General features: G+C 51.8%; 1 protein-coding gene across 3 annotated transcripts in view; it reads right to left on the reverse strand.

The window, feature by feature from the left end:
* Positions 1-19,000, reverse strand: part of UBR2 (ubiquitin protein ligase E3 component n-recognin 2) — a 2,523,611-nt gene that overhangs the window by 2,251,843 nt on the left and 252,768 nt on the right. For all 3 annotated transcript variants that reach the window (XM_069608499.1, XM_069608498.1, XM_069608497.1), the window contains exon 7: positions 13,739-13,801. In XM_069608499.1, coding sequence (XP_069464600.1) covers positions 13,739-13,801 — 63 coding nt within the window. The remainder of the gene's footprint in view (positions 1-13,738; positions 13,802-19,000) is intronic.

A 19,000-nucleotide genomic window follows, 5' to 3' on the forward strand; every position in this document is an offset into this window, starting at 1 on the left:
AAGGAGTTTGGCGGATAGCAGCTCCTAAGGATTTTGCTGCCGCTTTAGAAGTCTAACTTTTCCAGACTGTCAGCCTTTTTCCCGAATAATGAAGAGCCGTCAAAGGGCATATTCAAAAGTCTGGCCTGTACATCAGGGGCAAAGCCCGACTTTCGCAACCACGCATGCCTGCGGATTGTGGACTTACCACCATGGCCCTGCTGATACTGTCTGCGGAATCAATGCCCGTTTGAAGTGATTCGCACATGGCATCTTTGCCATCTTTAATGATGTTAAGGAAGGCTTCCTTCTCCTCTCCATCGGGTATGCAGTCAGCCGCTGATGAAGCACACTCCCATAGTGTGTGACTGAACCTGGCGAGCGTACAGGTGGCGTTGATGGACTTCAACGCCATACTACAGGCAGAGAAGACTTTCTTTGCCATAGAGTCGTACCTCTAGTCATCCCTATCCTGTGGGACAGTAGGGTAAGCAGTCCTACTGCTGGATGAAGTTGCCGCTTGAACCACCAGGCTCTCTGGTGTCGGGTGTTTTGACAGGTATTCAGGGTCAGCAGCCGCTACCCTATACTTTGTCGACAATCTTATTGACTGCTGGGATAACTTCGGGAGTTTCCCAATTGGATGCAATTTTTCTTTGTAGGGCTGCATGGAAGGGAACGACCGGGTCCTCCTGTGGGCCTTTGTCCAATATATCCGTTAGATCATCCTGTTGGAAAACAGGTGAAGGCGCAGACCAACCCATAAACTCAATTATTCTTGCCATCAGGGTTCTATATGGTGTTTCGGCATGTTCCCCTGGGTCTGGCTTGAAGCGAGGGATTGAGCCCCCCCACCGGGATAGCTGTAGCCCGCAGAGGCAGTGAACCCCCGGGCCGCCCCCTGGTCGAAAGAGCGGCGTCTGAGTACCCTTGGGGGACGGTATACGGGACCTGCCATCTGGAGAGCAGAGCCGCGTGAGACCAGAGCGGCTGCGACACAATGAGGGGAGCCGCGGGACGCTGTGGCCGGGAGTGCTCAACAACGGGGCCACCCCCCCAGCCACAGTCCTGTTGAGGTGGGTGTTCTACTGGAGTGACCAGTCGCCGGGGCCCACAACACTGGGGGGGCAACGGAGGAGCGAGGTGAAAGCACCTCCCCCCGCGAAGGAAGGCTGCCCCCGAGGCCCAGGCCTGACTGTGGCGAGGACGCCCAATCCCTGTGCCGGGACTTGTAGACAGGCGACAGGAGCACTGAGGCCCCAATCCACAGACTTTAATCTGAATCAAGAATAGTGGCCCCGAGGGCCTGGGGCCGTGGGCACACCGGGCCTCTCTCTTCCCGGAAGGGGTGGAGGATCAGCTTTCAACCCCTACACCAGAGCGCTCACATCGGAGGATGCACAGGGCCTTTCACGTTCTGAAACGAACAGGGGTGGCTGATCCACGGACCCTCTGTAAACCTTCCTGTTGGGCTCCGGGTGGACCGGGAGAAACGCAATTCGACAGATAACACGAGGCGGAGGAGTGGGTCCCTCGCGCTCAGACTCACACAGGGGGGAGCCGTTTCATCTGGAAAAGACTGGTAGGCAGGACCGCAGGTCCCCCCCCACCCCCTGAGCAGATGCCCCAAGATACTGTCTACAGGGATCTCACCGACCAGATCACTGTCCCTTAGGAACCCAAAGGTGCTCAGACAGACAAGGGAAGAACGGACATGTTGGTGGGGCGTGTGCCCGCCCAGGGGGAGCCTGGCCAAGTCAGTGAGTAAAGGGATCACAACTCCAACCCGGTCCCCCCTCACCTCCCAATCCCGCGTTCCCTTGTCCGGATCCATCTGGGGAACAGATAACGGAGCCCGGGGGCATCACCCCGACCCCCCCCTTGGACAGCGGTGGATCCGGCGGCAGGGCGTGGGGGACAAACAAATGAGCTGGCGGAAAACCCTTCAAGAATACTGATACCTGGAGGCTAGAAGCGAAGATAGCGGCCTTGGCCGAAATAGCAGAATGGCACACTCAGAGACCCCAGTGTTGTCCACTTCTGCAATGGAAAAGGGCTTCGCCTCAGCCCTGCAGGAAATCAGGGACATGAGATTGGACATTGCCCAAAAACTGGAAAAAATGGACCAAAGGGTGGATAAGGTTGAGGACAGGCTGCTCCAGCTAGACACCAACCAATCGTCGTCAGTGACCCAGGAGAAGCAAATAAACATGAGGCTATCGGCCCTGGAGAAGAGGGATGAAGAAAGGGCCAGACAGATAGACGATTTTGAAAACAGGGAAAGGAGGAACAACCTCAGGTTTTTTGGGGTCTGAGAAACGGAGGGAGAGACAGAGAGACTTACTCCGAGTGCTGAGAGAAATCATCACCCTCCTTTTTGCGGATGAGATGACGACAGAACCAATGTTCGATCGGGTGCACAGAGCGGGGGGCAGGGCGGGAGGCCCCGATCAATATTGGTCCGGTTCCACTATTACACGGAAAAGGCGAAGGTGCTGGGGGAGGCCAGGAAGGCTCGGGAGATCACATAACGTTCAGATGTCAATTTTCCAGGATCTCTCTTCGTACACACTGGCCAAACGCAGAATGTGCCACCCCCTGACGCAGCTGCTAAAGGAGAAAGGAGTGCGCTACAGATGAGGCTACCCCTTTCTCCCTTGCTTTTGAGTATATGGGTCAACGGACGACCCCGATCATGGAGGAGGACCTAATGGGAGCCATCCAAGACTATGTAACGGACTTGATCCCCCAGAGGGGACCCACGGGGATGGCTGTGGAGGGCGCCGGCCGTCATAGACCACCGAGAGACAGGAGGAGGAAGACAAGCTCAAGGAAATATAAGAAACTGAACACGCCGTCACCGACGAAGGACAGAGAGCGAAATGACCCTGATGGATGAGGCACGGACTAACCCGACCTATGAGGGAGCGGGAGTCGGAGAACATGTGGCCTAGCCGCGAACAAGGTCCCCTTGAACAGCAAGTATAGGCGGAATTCTGAGGGAGCAGCGGGGGGACGGGGGGCTCGAAGAGGAGCTTACTTATAGGACAGCCTAGCAGAGGTGGGCAGGCTGGTGGTCCGGCCAAGTGCCAGGAACGGTTGAACTATTTGGCTGGACGCCAGGGAGGGGAAAATTGGGGTTGTTAAATCTGGAGGGGACATGGGGGGCAGTTGGGGAAATGTTTAAGGCCCACCCGGGAGAGAGGGAAGAGCGGGTGTATAGTGAAAGACAAACAGAGCTGGCTGGGAGTGGTGCTGTGAGGTTGCTGAACGAGAGGAAAGGGAACCTAGATAATGGCTGACAGTCTGCCCGCCCTGGGAGTGGGCACCCTCAATGTGCGGGGTCTGAACACCCCTACTAAGAGGTCCCTGGTCTGTAGGGAATTCTGAAGGGCCAAACTGGACCTACTCTTCCTACAAGAGACGCTCGGGGGAGGGCACCGAGGATACGGGGGGAGGGATCGGAGGTATTCAGTGCATCACACAAGACAAAAAAAAAAAGGGGGTGGCCATATTATTGGCAAGGGACATGGGGTTTGACAAGGAGGCCATTATAAGGGATCCGGAGGGCCGATACCTGCTAGTGAGGGGTTCCCTACAGGGCTCCCCTCTAACTCTTGCTGTGGTGTATAGCCCAAACGAAGGCCAAGCGCAATTCTGGGAGGAAATGAGGGACAGGCTGAAACTATTTGTTCAAGGCACGTTGGTGGTGAGGGGAGATTTTAACATGATCCTTGACCCAGCCACTCACAGGAAACGCTTGGGACCCCAGATCACTAGGGCCGCTGACGAAGCCATAGCACGAAACTTCCAGAGGGTTAACACGGAACAGCCTGGTGGACACAATTCACAAAGGTCTGGGGTTCCCTCATTCACATTTCACTCCGCAATCCATGCATCGTACTCTTGCATATAATATATTCTAGTTGATGAGCTGCTGCACCCACATGTTTCTGGTTACAGGGTCGACCCTGTCCCTTGGTCTGACCACGACATGGTCCGTGTCACCATAGCGGGGGGCGGGGGGGGGGTGGCGGGAAGACCGTAGAGAGCGTTGGAAATGCAACAACTCCCTGTTGAAAGATGAGGCCTTGGCGCAGGAGGTGTTGGAGGCCATAACGGAATACTTCGAGCTAAACGACAATGGGGAGGTGGGCTCGCACATACTGTGGGACGCCTTCAAGGCGACCATGCGAGGAGTCCTCATCAAAATGGCAGCCCAGAAAAAAAGGGTGAGGGAAGCCCAGGATAGGTCCCTCAAAGACAAAATAGCCCACACTGGATGACTACAGGTTCCAGCTGAAGGACCTCCTATTGCACAGGACTGAGAGGAGCCTACAGCTGGTAAAACAAAAATATTACGAGAAGGGGATAGAGCGGATAGGATTTTAGCCTGGAAGCTGAGGGAGGTCCAAAGAAGTAGGATGTTGAGGGCGGTGAGGAATGAACGGGGGGCAATGGGTCACAACACTCCGCACATAGGAGAGGCCTTCCGTCGATATTACGAAAAGTTATACTCGTCTGAATACGAGGGGGACGACGCCCAGATTGAGAGGTTTTTAAACTCCATCCAAGTCTCGGCACTGACAAGGGAAATGGCGGAGGGTATGGAGGGACCAGTGACAGAGGACGAGGTGGAGCAAGTGATTAGTGGGATGAAAGCAGGGACGTCCCCTGGTGAGGACGGCTTCTCTGTGTTCTTTTATAAAAGGTTTCGCTCCACCCTGGCTCCATATCTAGTGAAGGCGTTCAATGCGGTGTTGGAGGGTGGAATCCTGCCAGAGTCCAGGATGGGGGCCATAATAGTGGTGTTTCCCAAGGAGGGAAAAGACCTGACGGAGTGCTCCTCCTACCGCCCAATATCACTTCTTAGTATAGACGTCAAGATCCTGGCCAAGGTGATGGGGAGCCAGATGGAGGAGATAATGCCAAGGCTGGTCCACGGGGATCAGGTGGGCTTCATAAGGGGAAGACAGGGCTCAGACAATATTCGAAAAACGATAGACCTGGTCCATTACGCTCAAGAATCAGACCTCGAGGCGAGCCTGCTTTCATTGGACTCTGAGAAAGCTTTTGGCAGGGTCGAGTGGAGATATATGGAACTTCTCCTCCACAAAATGGGTTTCGGGGCACACATTAGGAACTGGGTGTCCGTGTTATATAGAGCTCCAACGGCGAGGGTGCAAGTGAATGGAATGCTATCAAGACGCCTTATTGTATGTCCTCAAGATGGAGCCCTTTGCAATAGCGGTGAGAGCCAACCCGGAAATCAAAGGGATTGTAAGAGGCGAGGTGGAGCTTAAGCTCTCCCTATTTGCAGATGACATCCTGGCATACCTGGTGGAGCCTGGCTCTTCGCTCCCTCCTCTCCTGTCCCTGATGACGGCCTTCGGACAATTTTCGGGGTTAAGAATCAACACGTCAAAGTCAGTACTACTTCCCATGAGGGCCCGGGACCCGAGGTTGGACCCCCCCAGTGCAGGTATGAGGGGATTGCAGTGGGGAGGGACTCCATTCGCTACCTGGGCATTTTCCTCACCAGGGATCTTTCAAAGCTAGCCCCAACTAATTATGACCCCATAATGGCAGGGATTACATCTGATCTGAGGAGATGGGATGGGATGATCTTGTCCTGGTATGGTCGCATGACGGCGGTAAAAATGAATATCCTGCCGAGACTGCTGTACCTTTTTACAGCTCTCCTATCAAAAGTCCCCGAGGATTAGGGAGGATACTCTGACGCTACCTAGGGAGGAGGGGAGGTTTGGGTTAACAGATTTTCTTCTCTATTATCGGGCCGCCCAATTGCGCATCCTTTTAGAGCACATGAAGGAGGGGATGGGAACCTACTGGTCCTACCTGGAAGATATGGACGCCCACACTCTTAAAGTACGTGACCTCCTGTGGAGCCCACCCAAGCAGGCTAAAAACCCATCCAACCCTGGGAGTACTTTGGGGGATATGGAAAGAGGGGTCCCCAACAGCGCACCTTACCTCATGGCCCTCCCCGATGTCCTCACTCTGGGGTCACCCTCTCAAACTAGGTAGTAGGAGGTTCAGGAACGCCCAATCCTGGTCGGACATGGGAATGGAATGGGCAGGGCAAATGTTTAAGGAGGGAGAGTTCCTTGCGTACGAGGAAATGAGGGAGGCTCTTGGGAGGGGATCTTTCTCCGTCTTCGAATATCTTGGTCTGAAGGGCATCCTCTGCGATCAGTCATGGGGCCAAAGCTTGAGGAGACAGCTGACCCCCTTTGAAAAACTCTTGGACACAGCGACATCAAGGAAGGGGACGCTGTCCAAAATGTACAAATTATTGAACACCAGCAACTTAGAGGGGAGGAGGGGATTCCGCATGTTCTGGAATGACTTGACAGGAGAAGCCCTTTCAGAGGACGCATGGTCTAGGATATTCAAGATAGTATTCCACAGGAACTTATTTACATCAGATATGGAACACAATTTTAAAATCCTGCAGGGGTGGCATAGGGACCCATTGAAACTGTCTAAGATGTTCCTGGGGGTGTCACCCATATGCCCGAGGGGATGTGGCCAGGTGGGAACGAGGGGCCACATGTGGTGGTACTGCCCCAAGGTTCAGAAATTCTGGGAGGATGTAAGGGGATGGATTGCGGAGGTCACCGAAGAATTACTCCCTCTGAACCCGTTGACAATGTTGTTGGGGCTCCCCCCGGAGGAAACAGATGAACAAGTTACTTTCTTACCTGGTAACGTTCTTTCGATTGGATGGTCCGACGACGTATTCCGTATCTATGACAGGTAATGTCCACAGCTGTGCTGCTTCGGAAAATCTTCGGCGTCTGCGTCAATGACGTCGATGCGCCGCCCCGAGGACCTCCTCCAACGGCCGACGTCACCCGATGTGATAAGTAGGACGCACGACGCCCGTAGCCTCAGTTGTAGTTTTTTCCCCAGAACGTGTGACACCAGTTTTCTGCCAGTCAGACACACAATCGCAAAAGAAATTCTGCAGCGGGGAAGGTAGGGAGGGAGCGATCTGGAATACGTCGGACCATCCCATCGAAAGAACGTTACCAGGTAAGAAAGTAACTTGTTCTTCGAGGGGATTGGGTCCTCCGACGTATTCCATATCTAAGACACACTCCCAAAGCAGTACCAAGCAAGGAGGTGGGAACAGAATTTAGAACACAAATTTAGCATGCCCAATCAAATTGCGGAATAAAGGACTGCCTTGCCAAAGGCCAGATCCTACCCTCGGATGGAATCGAGGGAGTAGTGACGTACAAAAGTATTTACTGAAGCCCAGGTGGCTGCATCACAGATGTGACGAATAGGAACACCCCTCTGCAGGGCAGTAGACACAGCTACTCCCCTGGTAGAATGGGCCCGCAAGCCAGCCGGAGGGTCCTTACCCGCCAAGCGGTAACACTCGGAGATGGCTAAAATAATCCAACGAGACAAAGTCTGTTTCGTCACAGCTTGTCCCAAACGCTTTCCAGCGTAACCAATGAAAAGTTGATCGTCCACTCTGACCCGGGACATGCGTGAAATATAAAAGCTCAACGCTCTCCCAGGATCAAGCCTATGGAGCCATGGAGCCTCTCCTCTTCCTTACCAGGATGTGGAGGAGGATAGAACGCTGGAAGAACAACTTTCTTGCTCAAATGAAATTCCGAAACCACCTTCGGAAGAAAAGAAGGACGAACTTTAAGGACAACCCTGTCCTTATGAAACACAGTGAAGGGTGGCTTAACTGAAAGTGCCTGTAACTCACTCACTCTGCGAGCGGAAGTGACCGCAACTAAAAACACAGCTTTCAGAGTTAACAGTCTCAAAGGCAAGAATGCAAAGACTCAAACGGAGCACCCATTAGAAACTTAAGAACAAGGTTCAAATCCCAACCGGGCACCAGAAAAGGTGACGGAGGGAACACATTAGTGAGCCCTTTCAAAAACTGAGAAATTAAAGGAATCTTAAAATAGGAACATTCTTCAGACGAGCGCTTAAATATGGACAGCACCGCCAGGTGACCTTTAATGGTCCCCACTTGCAAGCCCCTGTGGGCCAAGGAAAGCAAAAAAGACAGAACCATGGGAATGTCACATTCAAAAGGATCCACATTCTTAACTCTGCACCAGCCGCAGAACTTTCTCCAACGGCAACGGTACAGAGACTTTGTTGCCGGCCACCTGGCCGAAAGCAACACCTCCATCACGTCTTCAGGGAGGTCCCAATCCTTATACCTCAACCTTTCAGAAGCCAAGCGTGAAGGTTGAGGGATCTGACCTCTGGATGGAGAACCTGACCCCCCCTCCCGTGAGAGCAGATCATCTCGGTAGGGAAGACGACGTGGAGGGCAGATGGACAAGTCGAGAAGGTCTGGGTACCATGTACTCCGGGCCCACGCCAGAGCAATGAGTATCATCCGGGAACCGAACCTCCGCAGTACTTGCGGGATGACGGGGACTGGAGGAAACACGTACAGCAGCGGGAATGACCACTCCACCACGAACGCGTCTCCTATTGGAGGAAATTCCCGCAAGCAGAACCTTTCGCACTTCCGGTTGACACTGGAGGTAAAGAGATCCACTTGATGGGTCCCCCAAAGGGCGAAGATCTCCAGGAGAATCTCCTGAGCCAGCTCCCACTCGTGAGAGATCGTGCTCTGCCTGTTCAGAGCGTCCGCCGTCTCGTTGTCGTCTCCGGCCAGATGAACAGCCGAGATCGAAACGTCCTGCTGGATGGCCCAGAACTCGAGCTGCATCGCCTCCCTGCACAGAGGAAGTGACCCTGCCCCCCCCCCCTTTTTGTTGAGGTAGTGCATGGCCACCGTGTTGTCCGTTAGAATCAGGACACTCTTTCCTCGCACAGTCGGCAGAAAAGCCTTCAGGGCTAGCCTGACGGCCCTCAGCTCCAACAGATGGATATTGAGTCTGGACTCCGACGGAGACCAATGACCGCTGACTGTCAACTCGTTGGCATGAGCTCCCCATCCCGTGAGGGATGCGTCCGTCGCAATCGTCACCTCCGGCCAGGGCAGCCAAAATGGGGCCCCCTTCATCAGATTGCCTTCGACGGCCCACCACAGAAGGTCTTGGGCGACCGAGGGCAGCAACTGAACAGGGTCCGACAGCCTGCGGGAGGACTGAGACCACTGGAGCTTGAGTGCCCACTGCAAAGATCTCATCCGCAGACGAGCCTCTGGCACCAGAAGAATGCAGGATGCCATGAGGCCGAGCAGTCTCAAGAACTCGGACGCTGGGAGATTCTGGGCAAGTTGAAACTTGTGCACCATCTGCTGAATGCGAAGAGCCCTCACCTGGGGAGGAAAACACTGCCCCAGGGATGTGTCGAGCACTGCTCCGATGTACTGGAGCCGCTGTGTTGGCGTCAAATGGGACTTCTTTAAATTGAGGGAGAAGCCCAGCTTGTGAAGGGAGTGGCAGGTGACGGACAGATGATCCAGGACTTGCTCGGGAGAGCTCCCCCTGATCAACCAATCGTCCAGATAGGGGTAGATGTGAATACCCCCTTTCCTGAGATGCGCTTCCACCACCACCACCACCATGAGCTTGGTGAAAACCCTTGCGGCGGCGGTCAATCCGAACGGCAGGACTCGAAACTGAAAGTGCAAGTCGCCAACCGCGAACCTCAGGTACTTCTTGTTCTTGGGATGGATCGGCACATGGAAGTAAGCGTCCTTGAGGTCGAGAGACACCAACCAGTCCTGAAGTTGAAGGGCCTGGAGGACTTGAGAGAGAGTAACCATCTTGAACTTGTCCTTCCTGAGGAGTTTGTTAAAACCGCGCAAGTCCATGATGGGTCTCAATCCCCTGTCTTTCTTCGAAATCAAAAAATAAGGGGAATACCATCCCTTGTTCCTCTCCGCTACAGGCACCAGTTCTATGGCGCCTTTCTCCAGCAGGGTTTGAATTTCCTGCGCAAGGAGCGGATCCGGACTCTTCAAAGAGAGGTACCAAGGTGGATTGTCGTGAGGCCTCTGCCGAAAGGGAAGACAGTAGCCGTGGGTTATGATCTCCAGAACCCACACATCTGAAGTAATGGCACGCCACTCTACAAGATGCTGCGCCAGCCTTCCCCCAACCGGCGAACCATGGGACCTGGCCTCATGACTGAGTGGTAGCGGCTGCGGCGTTGCCTGAGGGCAAAGAGGCAACTGCTCGAGCGGCCTTGGCACCTCGAGTACCCCGTTTTCCACCTCGGGCACTCTTACGGTGGCCTCTTTGACTGCTAGCTCCTCTCGCTTTACTGAAGGATGAGTAATAGCAAAGGGAACCTCCCGTCCATTCTTGTCCCCAAGGACGAAAAGGCGGAGGTTGTCGAACTGCAGCGCCCAACGACTTTGCTGCAGCTTTGGAGGTCTGCAACCTCTCAAGGCTCTCGTCAGCCTTGCTGCCAAAAAGATGTTCACCGTCAAAGGGCATGTGGAGGAGACGGGACTGCACATCAGGAGCAAACCCAGACTTCCGCAACCACGCAAACCTGCGTATTACAGTGCTCGCCGCCATGAACCGGCTGACACAATCTGCCATGTCCAAACCCGACTGAACGGCCTCACACATGGCATCCTTGCCATCCTGAACCATAGCAAGGAAACCATCCCGTTCGTCCCCTTCGGGAATATGTTCAGCCGCTAATGCAACACAGTTCCACAGATTGTGTGTGAAACGAGACAAGGCACATATGGAGTTGGCCGCCTGAAGCGCCATACCCCCTGAAGAAAACACTTTCTTCGCCCAGCCGTCAAAACATTTGTCGTCCCTATCCGGAGGGATGGTAGGATACAACGCCTGCTTTGCTGGGGCCATAGCCGCCTGCACCACCAAACTCTCCGGAGTGGGGTGCCTGGACAGGTAGCAGGGGTCGCTACTGGCTGGATGTTATTTTCGCGACAAAAACTTGGCCACTGCCGGGAGACTCTCCGGAGCAGTCCAAGCCGCTGCCACCCTTCTCTGCAGAGCCATATTAAACAGCAGTACCAGGTCAGTGGGGGGACCAAGATCAAGGATGTCCGTGAGATCATCCTGAACGAACTCCCCTGGGGGAGCCGACCATCCCAAGTACCCGGGGATCCGAGACATAAGGCACCGGTATGAAGAATCTGCATGAGTGCCAGGCTCCGGCCTACAAAATTCCACCTCTGGAGAGGTGTCGAGGCCACTGGCATCATGCAGTGACTGCCTCAGGTCATCAAACTGACTATGGCCCGAGATAAGCTCATCTGGTACCGTAACCGGAACCAAGCCTTCATCAGAGCCTTCATCACCCTCTGAAATGTACTCCAGGCGGTGAGAGGAACACATCTGGAGACCAAAGCTGTGCCTGACCTTAGCCAGAGCCTTTCTAGGGGCTAACCCCGTGCTACGGTGCCCCTCCGACACCACCGCCTCGAATGGCGCCGGCGTAGAGAGAATCGGCGTAGAGCGAATCGGCGTCAGCTGCAGCGCCGTCAGCATTGACGGCGTCGACATAGGCCTCGAAGCCGGAGCTCCGATTGCATCTCTCGACGACCTAGGCGCCGACAGCGTCGACGACCCCCTTGGAGGCAGAGCCTCGAGAGAAATCGTCAACGACCTCGGCGCCACAGGCGTCGATGCCTTCTTCGAAGACGGCACAGGCTCACGCAGTCTCGAACGCGTCGAGGGCCGGGACCTGGAATGGGCATGGCGAGAACGGCTACCCTTGTCCGAGCTGGACCTTTCCGGCGAGCCGTGCCAACCAGCCGAGCCCGAAGGCATACGAGCGGTGTCTCTCGACCGGTGCCGACCGACCCCACTCGGAGGCGCGGACAGACCGGTGCCCTGCGATTCAAGAATCGCTAAGATCTGCTTCCCGAAGGAAGCCCATTGCTCTGGTGTCGCTTGCATGGTGGGATAAGTGACCCGCCGACTGGCGGAGTCCTCATAAGAGGACGGGGAAGCTGACCGAGGCATTCCCGGAAGCGTCGGCATCGAAGAGGCGGAGGAGTGGCGAGACCGACTCCTGGAAGGAGACCCACTGGACTTCCGACGATGACGCGGAGAGTCGCTTCTCGAGTCATCTGTCGAAAGCCCCCTAGACCTCGACTTCCGGGGCTTAGACACCCGACCTACCGACAGCAGCTTCTTGCGTTCCCGCAAGGCCTTGGCCGTGAGCGACTGGCAGTCGACACAGTCGTCCGTATCGTGGGCCTCCCCGAGGAACCAGAGGCAGGCGTCGTGCGAGTCTGTGACCGACATCTTGGACCCACAGTCCCCGCATTTATTGAGGCCCGGTCGCGGGGTTGAAGACCAAGTAGACATCGCCACGAACAGGTCTTCACAAAAACCGAACAGGTTCAACGAACCAAGAAGAATACAGCAACTCCAAAGAGTTAAACATACCGAGATTCACGAAGCGAACACGTTTGCGGAATAAACGGAACTGAGGCTACGGGCGTCGTGCGTCCTACTTATCACATCGGGTGACGTCGGCCGTCGGAGGTGGTCCTCGGGGACGGCGCATCGACGTCATCGACGCAGGACGCAGACGCCGAAGAATTTCTGAAGCAGCACAGCTGCGGACATTACCTGTCATAGATATGGAATACGTCGGAGGACCCAATCCCCTCGAAATACAGGTACCCAAGAATGTGGGAAACAATGTTGAGGGTGGGTAGGGTGGCCCTGGCGCAGAAATGGAAGAGTCCGGCGACCCCTTCTAAAGAGGATTGGCTGACAAAACTAAACATGTTTCTCAATAACAAACTGACCACCATGGTCAACAATGACTCCAGCATGTTCCAAGCGAATTGGTACGGTGTGCAACAGGCATGGGGATGGGAAGCTCATTGACAATGTGGGGGTACTCTATCCCGGGAAGGATGGTGACGGGGAACGTGAGGCATTACAAGTGTATGGGGTGCCCGGGGGACAGCAGACATAATAAAGCCGAAGATGTCAACAACTACTTCAGCTCCCAGGCACAGAGAAAAAGTGGACATATGGAAGCTCCAGCGGTAAAAGTTCTGTTTGGACAATCTAATAGGGGGGAGGGAGGGAGTTGGGGCGGGGGAGTAGGGGGTGGAAGGGGTTGAGTTCAAGGGTCCGATGAAGTGTTAAATCTGTATCAATAATGGGCCTGTTTGTTACATTAAGAAAATGCGAATACAACCAAAGTTTAAAAAAAAGAAATGCTATGTGCTGCCACAGTACATTACAGTCTGTCCAAAGTTATAGGAAACTATAACTCCAATCATACACTATGGAGAGAAATAAAAAGGTCACCCATAAAAAGAGTAAAAGACTAGGTGAGGGGGAAAAGATGCCCACTCACCTAGGGACAAGGCAAATTAATTACTAAGTCCAAGTAAAAGGTTTTGGGGTTGACACAGGTCAGGAAGATTTATCATAAATATGAACATCTTACCTAACAAATGCCCCTGCTCCACATCACTGTAAGGTTTTGTGTACAGATGGAAAAAAAAAAAAAAAGAATTTCCCAGTCAGGGTCCTCCTACTCTGATATCCGTAGGGACTGACCAGTGCCCCCAAAACAGAGGAAATCAGCAAGTAAAAGTATTTATCTACCTTCAAATGTCAAGTCAGGGTACAAACAATAGGAAAAGGTTGAGGGGGTTTCATAAGTGGCTATGGAGGCAAAGCAGCAAAAACAGTATCTTTCTGAACCAAACAAATTATGAGATCTCCTTTCAAGGTTTGTACATAAATTGCATTGCATTAGGTTAGGTAGGCAGTACTTGAATGTAATCTGTGAGAAAACTACAGTAAACACTTACTACAATCACAGATTTTGCTTGTTCGCAATACTGGAAATCACCATACCGCACCGATCTACGTCCCTTTTAAATAAAAAAAAAAGAAAAAGTTATTAAAGCAGTCAGTTTTGTAATTAAGTTTACTGAAATGCATTTTAAAACTGTGGGGTTGTCATCTGTCTTACCTTGATAACATTTCAATAATAAAAAAAGGACAAGTTACCTACACATTGCAATTACAGACTGACAAGAGTAGTAAAAAAATGTAATAAGATGGTTTAAAAAAAAAAGAAAAGAAATTGAGTTTGAAGTTACCTGCCTTGTAGCATAGAATTGATCATTATATATCCAACATTACGTTAAGTGGCTTGGGCAGTACGAAACCTCTAGACCCATACTATGCATACATCTATTCTACTTCTTCCACTGCCCCCTCTAAAGGCCCTTTCTTTTAAGGGTGCTCAGAGATCTTAAGTGACTAACATTTTTACTCAAGCTCTCTGCGGCAACAGCTTGTTTGTGCATTCCACTCCTTCAAAGACAACCAGAAGAATTTCAGTTTGACGAGTTACCATCAGTGTCAGTTTTAGTGGAGCTTTGAGATGGCCAAGAAAGAAATACACATCTATGAGTAACAGGATTTAGCCAACAAAGGGAGGCTTTAAATGCATCTTTTGCTAGGAACCATGTACTCCCTTTTATAAAAGGAGCAGACCATAGGGAGCGATGAGTAATGATTTTATTCAGAACACTGCAAAATGCACTCTAACCTCAACTGCAAAATCATGGGTCTGGAAAGGAGCAGCCTGTACTTTTTGTATCTAGACTACATGCCACAAGCAGTAAACTACAGGAAATCTGGCTTCAGACCCTCCTTTGTAGAGGAGGCTGCAGCACAAAACCAGATGGATGCTCCCGACCCAGGGAAGCTCGGACCCCAGCTGTGCGATAGTCACCAACTCATTTATCATGAATTGCAGGCGATGGTATGGGTGACTGAATCGGGCACTAGCTGATCCTCCCATAACTGCAGCATTGTGCACACAATCGGCCATGGCTAAGATAACCTCCATGAGCGCTAAAATGGAGAAAGCATACAAATGGATCACAGAGGCTAAGATGTGCGTGGGATAGGTAGAAGATGAGGTCTATGCTCAGAAAACAAGTGGAGTAATTCAAAGAAATAGGATGATCTTGAATCCAGATCACAACAAAATATTCTTATTCTTGGAATGCCTGAACATCTCCCTAGGAGTAACATGGTAGTGTTCATTGAAGAAATTCTACTATCATTACTGATTAACCTTACGCAGTCTCCTAATTTAGTGGTGGAAAGGGCTCACAGGGGACTTGTTCTTCAACCAAAGCCAGGTGCCGCACCACGGCCCATCATTGCCAGGCTCCTAAACTACAGAGATGGGGATTCAATTCTGCAAGCAGCTAGAGAAAAGGGCAACCTCAGTTTGGGATCCAACAAAGTCCACAACTATCCAGACTTCTCGGTCGCTGTACGGCAGGAACAGAAAACTTTTCTTGGAGTCAAGAAGTTGCTCTGTGACCGGGGAGTACGGTATTCTATGCTTTTCCCAGCAAAACTAAGGTTTGAATTTCATAACAAAAACGTACTCCACAATGCCAGAGTAAGCGCTTTTTTTTCAATGAGTCCAATATGGAGACCCAAGAATTGCATTTCCACACATTGGCTTTCTCCTTGCAGCTACTTGCTCCATTCCTTCATTGTTTAGAGACACTACATTAGTGGCATTTCTTAATTTGTAATTCATACTCTAACAGGATGTATTATATTCGAATATCTGGTTAACACATGCTAAATGAGGTTGTTCTGAGGTTACCTGGACTATCGTACTGCAGAGTTTTCCTCCAAGCAAAGTTGCTGATTTGTTGGGATGTTTTGGGTTGGGGATTACACTGCTGGGAATGGGTGGTGAGGGAGGGGGTGGGTGAACTCAGGTCCACTGTGGTTTGTTCAAAGGGCTACGGGTTAACATAGTCGAGTTTGGGACAGCGGTGAGGGTGGGATGTTAAAGGGGAATATTCAAATTGCTTGGCTATTCTTTCCTTGGGACTTGGTGTGACTTGCAATTGAAGGGCAGTGGGCCGCTTACTATGCATATGGCACTTGGCACTGTGGGGACAGATGACAAGCTTGGAGGGGATGCTTCTCAGCTGCAACGTGAGGGCTTGGGCAAACCGATGAAGGCTAGGATACGCCTTGCTTACATTAATAGTCACAGGGCCAACGTGATGCTTCTACAGGAAACGGATGCTATGAAATCCGTCACTGCTTCCTTTGCTACATCCTGAGGTAAACGGATATCAAACATCCTACTTGACAAGCTGGGGGGCGGGTAATGACTCTTATTCATCACGCTCAAGTGGACCCAAATGACCGGTATGTAATTGTACACCGGGTACTTTTACACAGCAAACTATTGCTTGTAAACTCCTATGGCCCCAATATTTACAACCCTGTCCTCCAAGATAACCCGACTGCATTTTACCACTCATACCCTACGATCACGGTTTTATTGGCAGGGGGACATGAACACCATTCTGCATCTCACCACACTGGTGCCAGTAGCAGGCACATGACCAATGCTGTGCAGTAGAACCTTCGATGGAACGCAGAAGCTGGTGCTGGTTGACGGATGGAGAATTTTACATCACGTGCATATACATACTACTCAATAGTACACGATATGTCTTCCAGAATGTCTATGCATGCTCTCCCACTTGTTACTCTGCGAAATTAGGACAATAGACATTCTTCCCCGCACATACTCCGGCCATGGTGGGGATAGGTGTGTTGTCTGGTTTGGCCCAGTGCTTATGTTGTCGGGTCAATCACATCAGAGTGCGAGAAGATTCAAGAGGAGGAGGGAAAGAACCAGGTTTTGCGGGCCTTTCTGAATGCCAGGTAATAGTCAATGTTGCGGATGTTGAGGGGCAGTGAGTTCAAGATGGTCGGAGCTTGGACGGAGAAAGACGATCCACCCAGTCTGGTGCAGTTTTAATGGGGGAGAACTAGGAGAGACGCAGTTCTGGATTGGAGTGTCCTGGAAGGGTGGTAGCGAGAGTGTACCGGGCTATTGTTGTGGATGGGGAAAGTGCTGTGGATGGCACAACGAGTGATGCACGTGGCTTTAAAGGTAGTTCGTCGACCAATAGGGAGTCAATGGAGGTCTCTTAGTGTAGGGCTGATTTGTTCTCTGGGAGGGAGGCCAATGAGCAGGCGTGCCGCAGTGTTTTGGATTCTTTGCAGTTCTTGTAGCTGGAACGCCAGTTTGCCTAGTTAAACGCAGTTTGCATAGTTTAAGCGTGAGAGGATGGAGATGATGGCAGAGAATCAGTGAGGTAATGGGAGATATGGGAAGATACACCAGAGGATGCGTAGGTGGAAGAAACCGGTTATGTATATGGAATTGATGTGTTGAGAGGGCTAAATCCACATCCAGCGTACATCCAAGGTTTTTCACCGAGGTGGAGGTGGAGGTTGTGGTTGGGGGTGGGGGAGGGGGGCCCTAGAGAGTGAGGCCAGATGATCGGTTGGGGAAGGAGTATGATTTAGCCACAGACTAGGATTTCTGTTTTCCCAGGGTTGAGGAGGAGGAGGTGGTTGGCCATCATCCAGTGGTCAATATCCGAGAGGCATGATGAAAGATCTGGGCAGGTGGATCCCGGTGATTTGGGTATTTTAAGGATGATCTGGGTATCGTCTGCGTAGTTGTAGCAGGTGAGACTGTGGGTGCGGATGAGTGCGGGGAGTGGGTTCAAATAGATATTGAAGAGGAGTGGAGATAGGGATGCTCCATGTGGACCCCTTTCGGTACTGGGCGGGATGCAGAGGTGAAAGGGTGGAGGAGAATTATTTGCAAGCAATTAGAGATGAAGGAGGAGGTCCAATTGAGGGCAGTGTCTTAAATTCCTAAAGAGTGTAGCCTGTCTAGGAGAATGGTGTGGTCAATGCTATAGAAGGCCGCAGAGAGGTCAAGCAGAATGACTAGAGCACACTTCAGCATTCGCTGTTTGCTCCATGGGATGGAGAGGTGGGAGCCTGAGAGGGGTGAGGGGGGGGGAATTGATCAGCATGGCCATTTGAATTCAGAGATGATTCTATGCAGTTCCTTGCTTGGGATGCAAGAGTTCAAGATTCTGTTCCCATAGAATGCTTTGTTGGTTGTTATGATATCTGATCTTTTGGTCTTTGTATGTCTTGCTAGAGCGATTTTGTTTTGAGCAGTAGGGTTGGTTCTCCAGGTCTGTTCCAGGTAGTGCTTGAGTGGTTTCTAGATATTTGAGGTTGGTGGTGTACCAACTGGGTGTGGGGCCTGATCTCTGAGAGGTTCATTTTTTTGGGCTGATGTGAGTTAGGGTGCAGATAGCCAGTGTTCGAAGGGTTTGACTTGGGGGGGGGGGGGGGGGCTTCCTGGACCGAGTGTGCTTGGAGTGAGTCGTGGATGGAGTTTCCTAGATCAGGGGTGATAACGACTTTGTTCCAGAGTAGGGTGAGAGGTGTGGAGTTGGTGGTGGCAGGGCCTTGGGAGTGGGACACAGTTAAAAGTGGTGCTGAGAAGAAGATTGCTGAGTGGTCAGTCCATTTTAGGCGGCGTGGACATAATGTTTGCATTATCTGGGACATCTAAACCCAAGGACATGTGGCCCTACTTTAAAAGCTATATGCTGTGAAGAACCCCTACCACTGCAATTACTTAAACCTGGCTGACTCTCGATTGTGGGCTCTTAGTCTACTCACTGCTGCTGTGAGTTTACACACACACACACACACACACACACACACACCACACCCCACCCCCCACGGCCCAAACCAAGCCTTATATCTACTATGCTAATACTGTATCATGCATAAATATTGTCTTACTGTATGCCAATGTGCTAATGCCACAATCTTGTACTGTTTGCTGCCAAGCATAAATAACAAAAAAATAATACAATTTGTCCAGGGAATAATCAAGTATTGAACTCTCATACCCATAAGTCAGACTGTGATGCTGTAAATGCATCGGAGGGACAGGGCCTCCGTATCCTTGTCCTTTACTGCTTTTTATCGTGTGTTCTGTCGTGTTTTCAGCGCAGGAGTTCATGTGGGACTCCTGGCGGTGCAGCTCTCTTTTGGTTTGGTGAACGGACCCATGGGATACCCTTATGGCACCCATGGGTGGGGGTACAACCCTGTGCCCCTAGTGTATGTTTTTTTGGGCACCTGTGGGTGGCCTGCAGAGCAGGGTAGGGGCTGGTGGCAGC

This window comes from Ambystoma mexicanum, chromosome 4q, assembly GCF_040938575.1.
Source record: "Ambystoma mexicanum isolate Mex_15411 chromosome 4q, UKY_AmexF1_1, whole genome shotgun sequence".
In the NCBI taxonomy this organism is placed as follows: Eukaryota; Metazoa; Chordata; class Amphibia; order Caudata; family Ambystomatidae; genus Ambystoma; species Ambystoma mexicanum.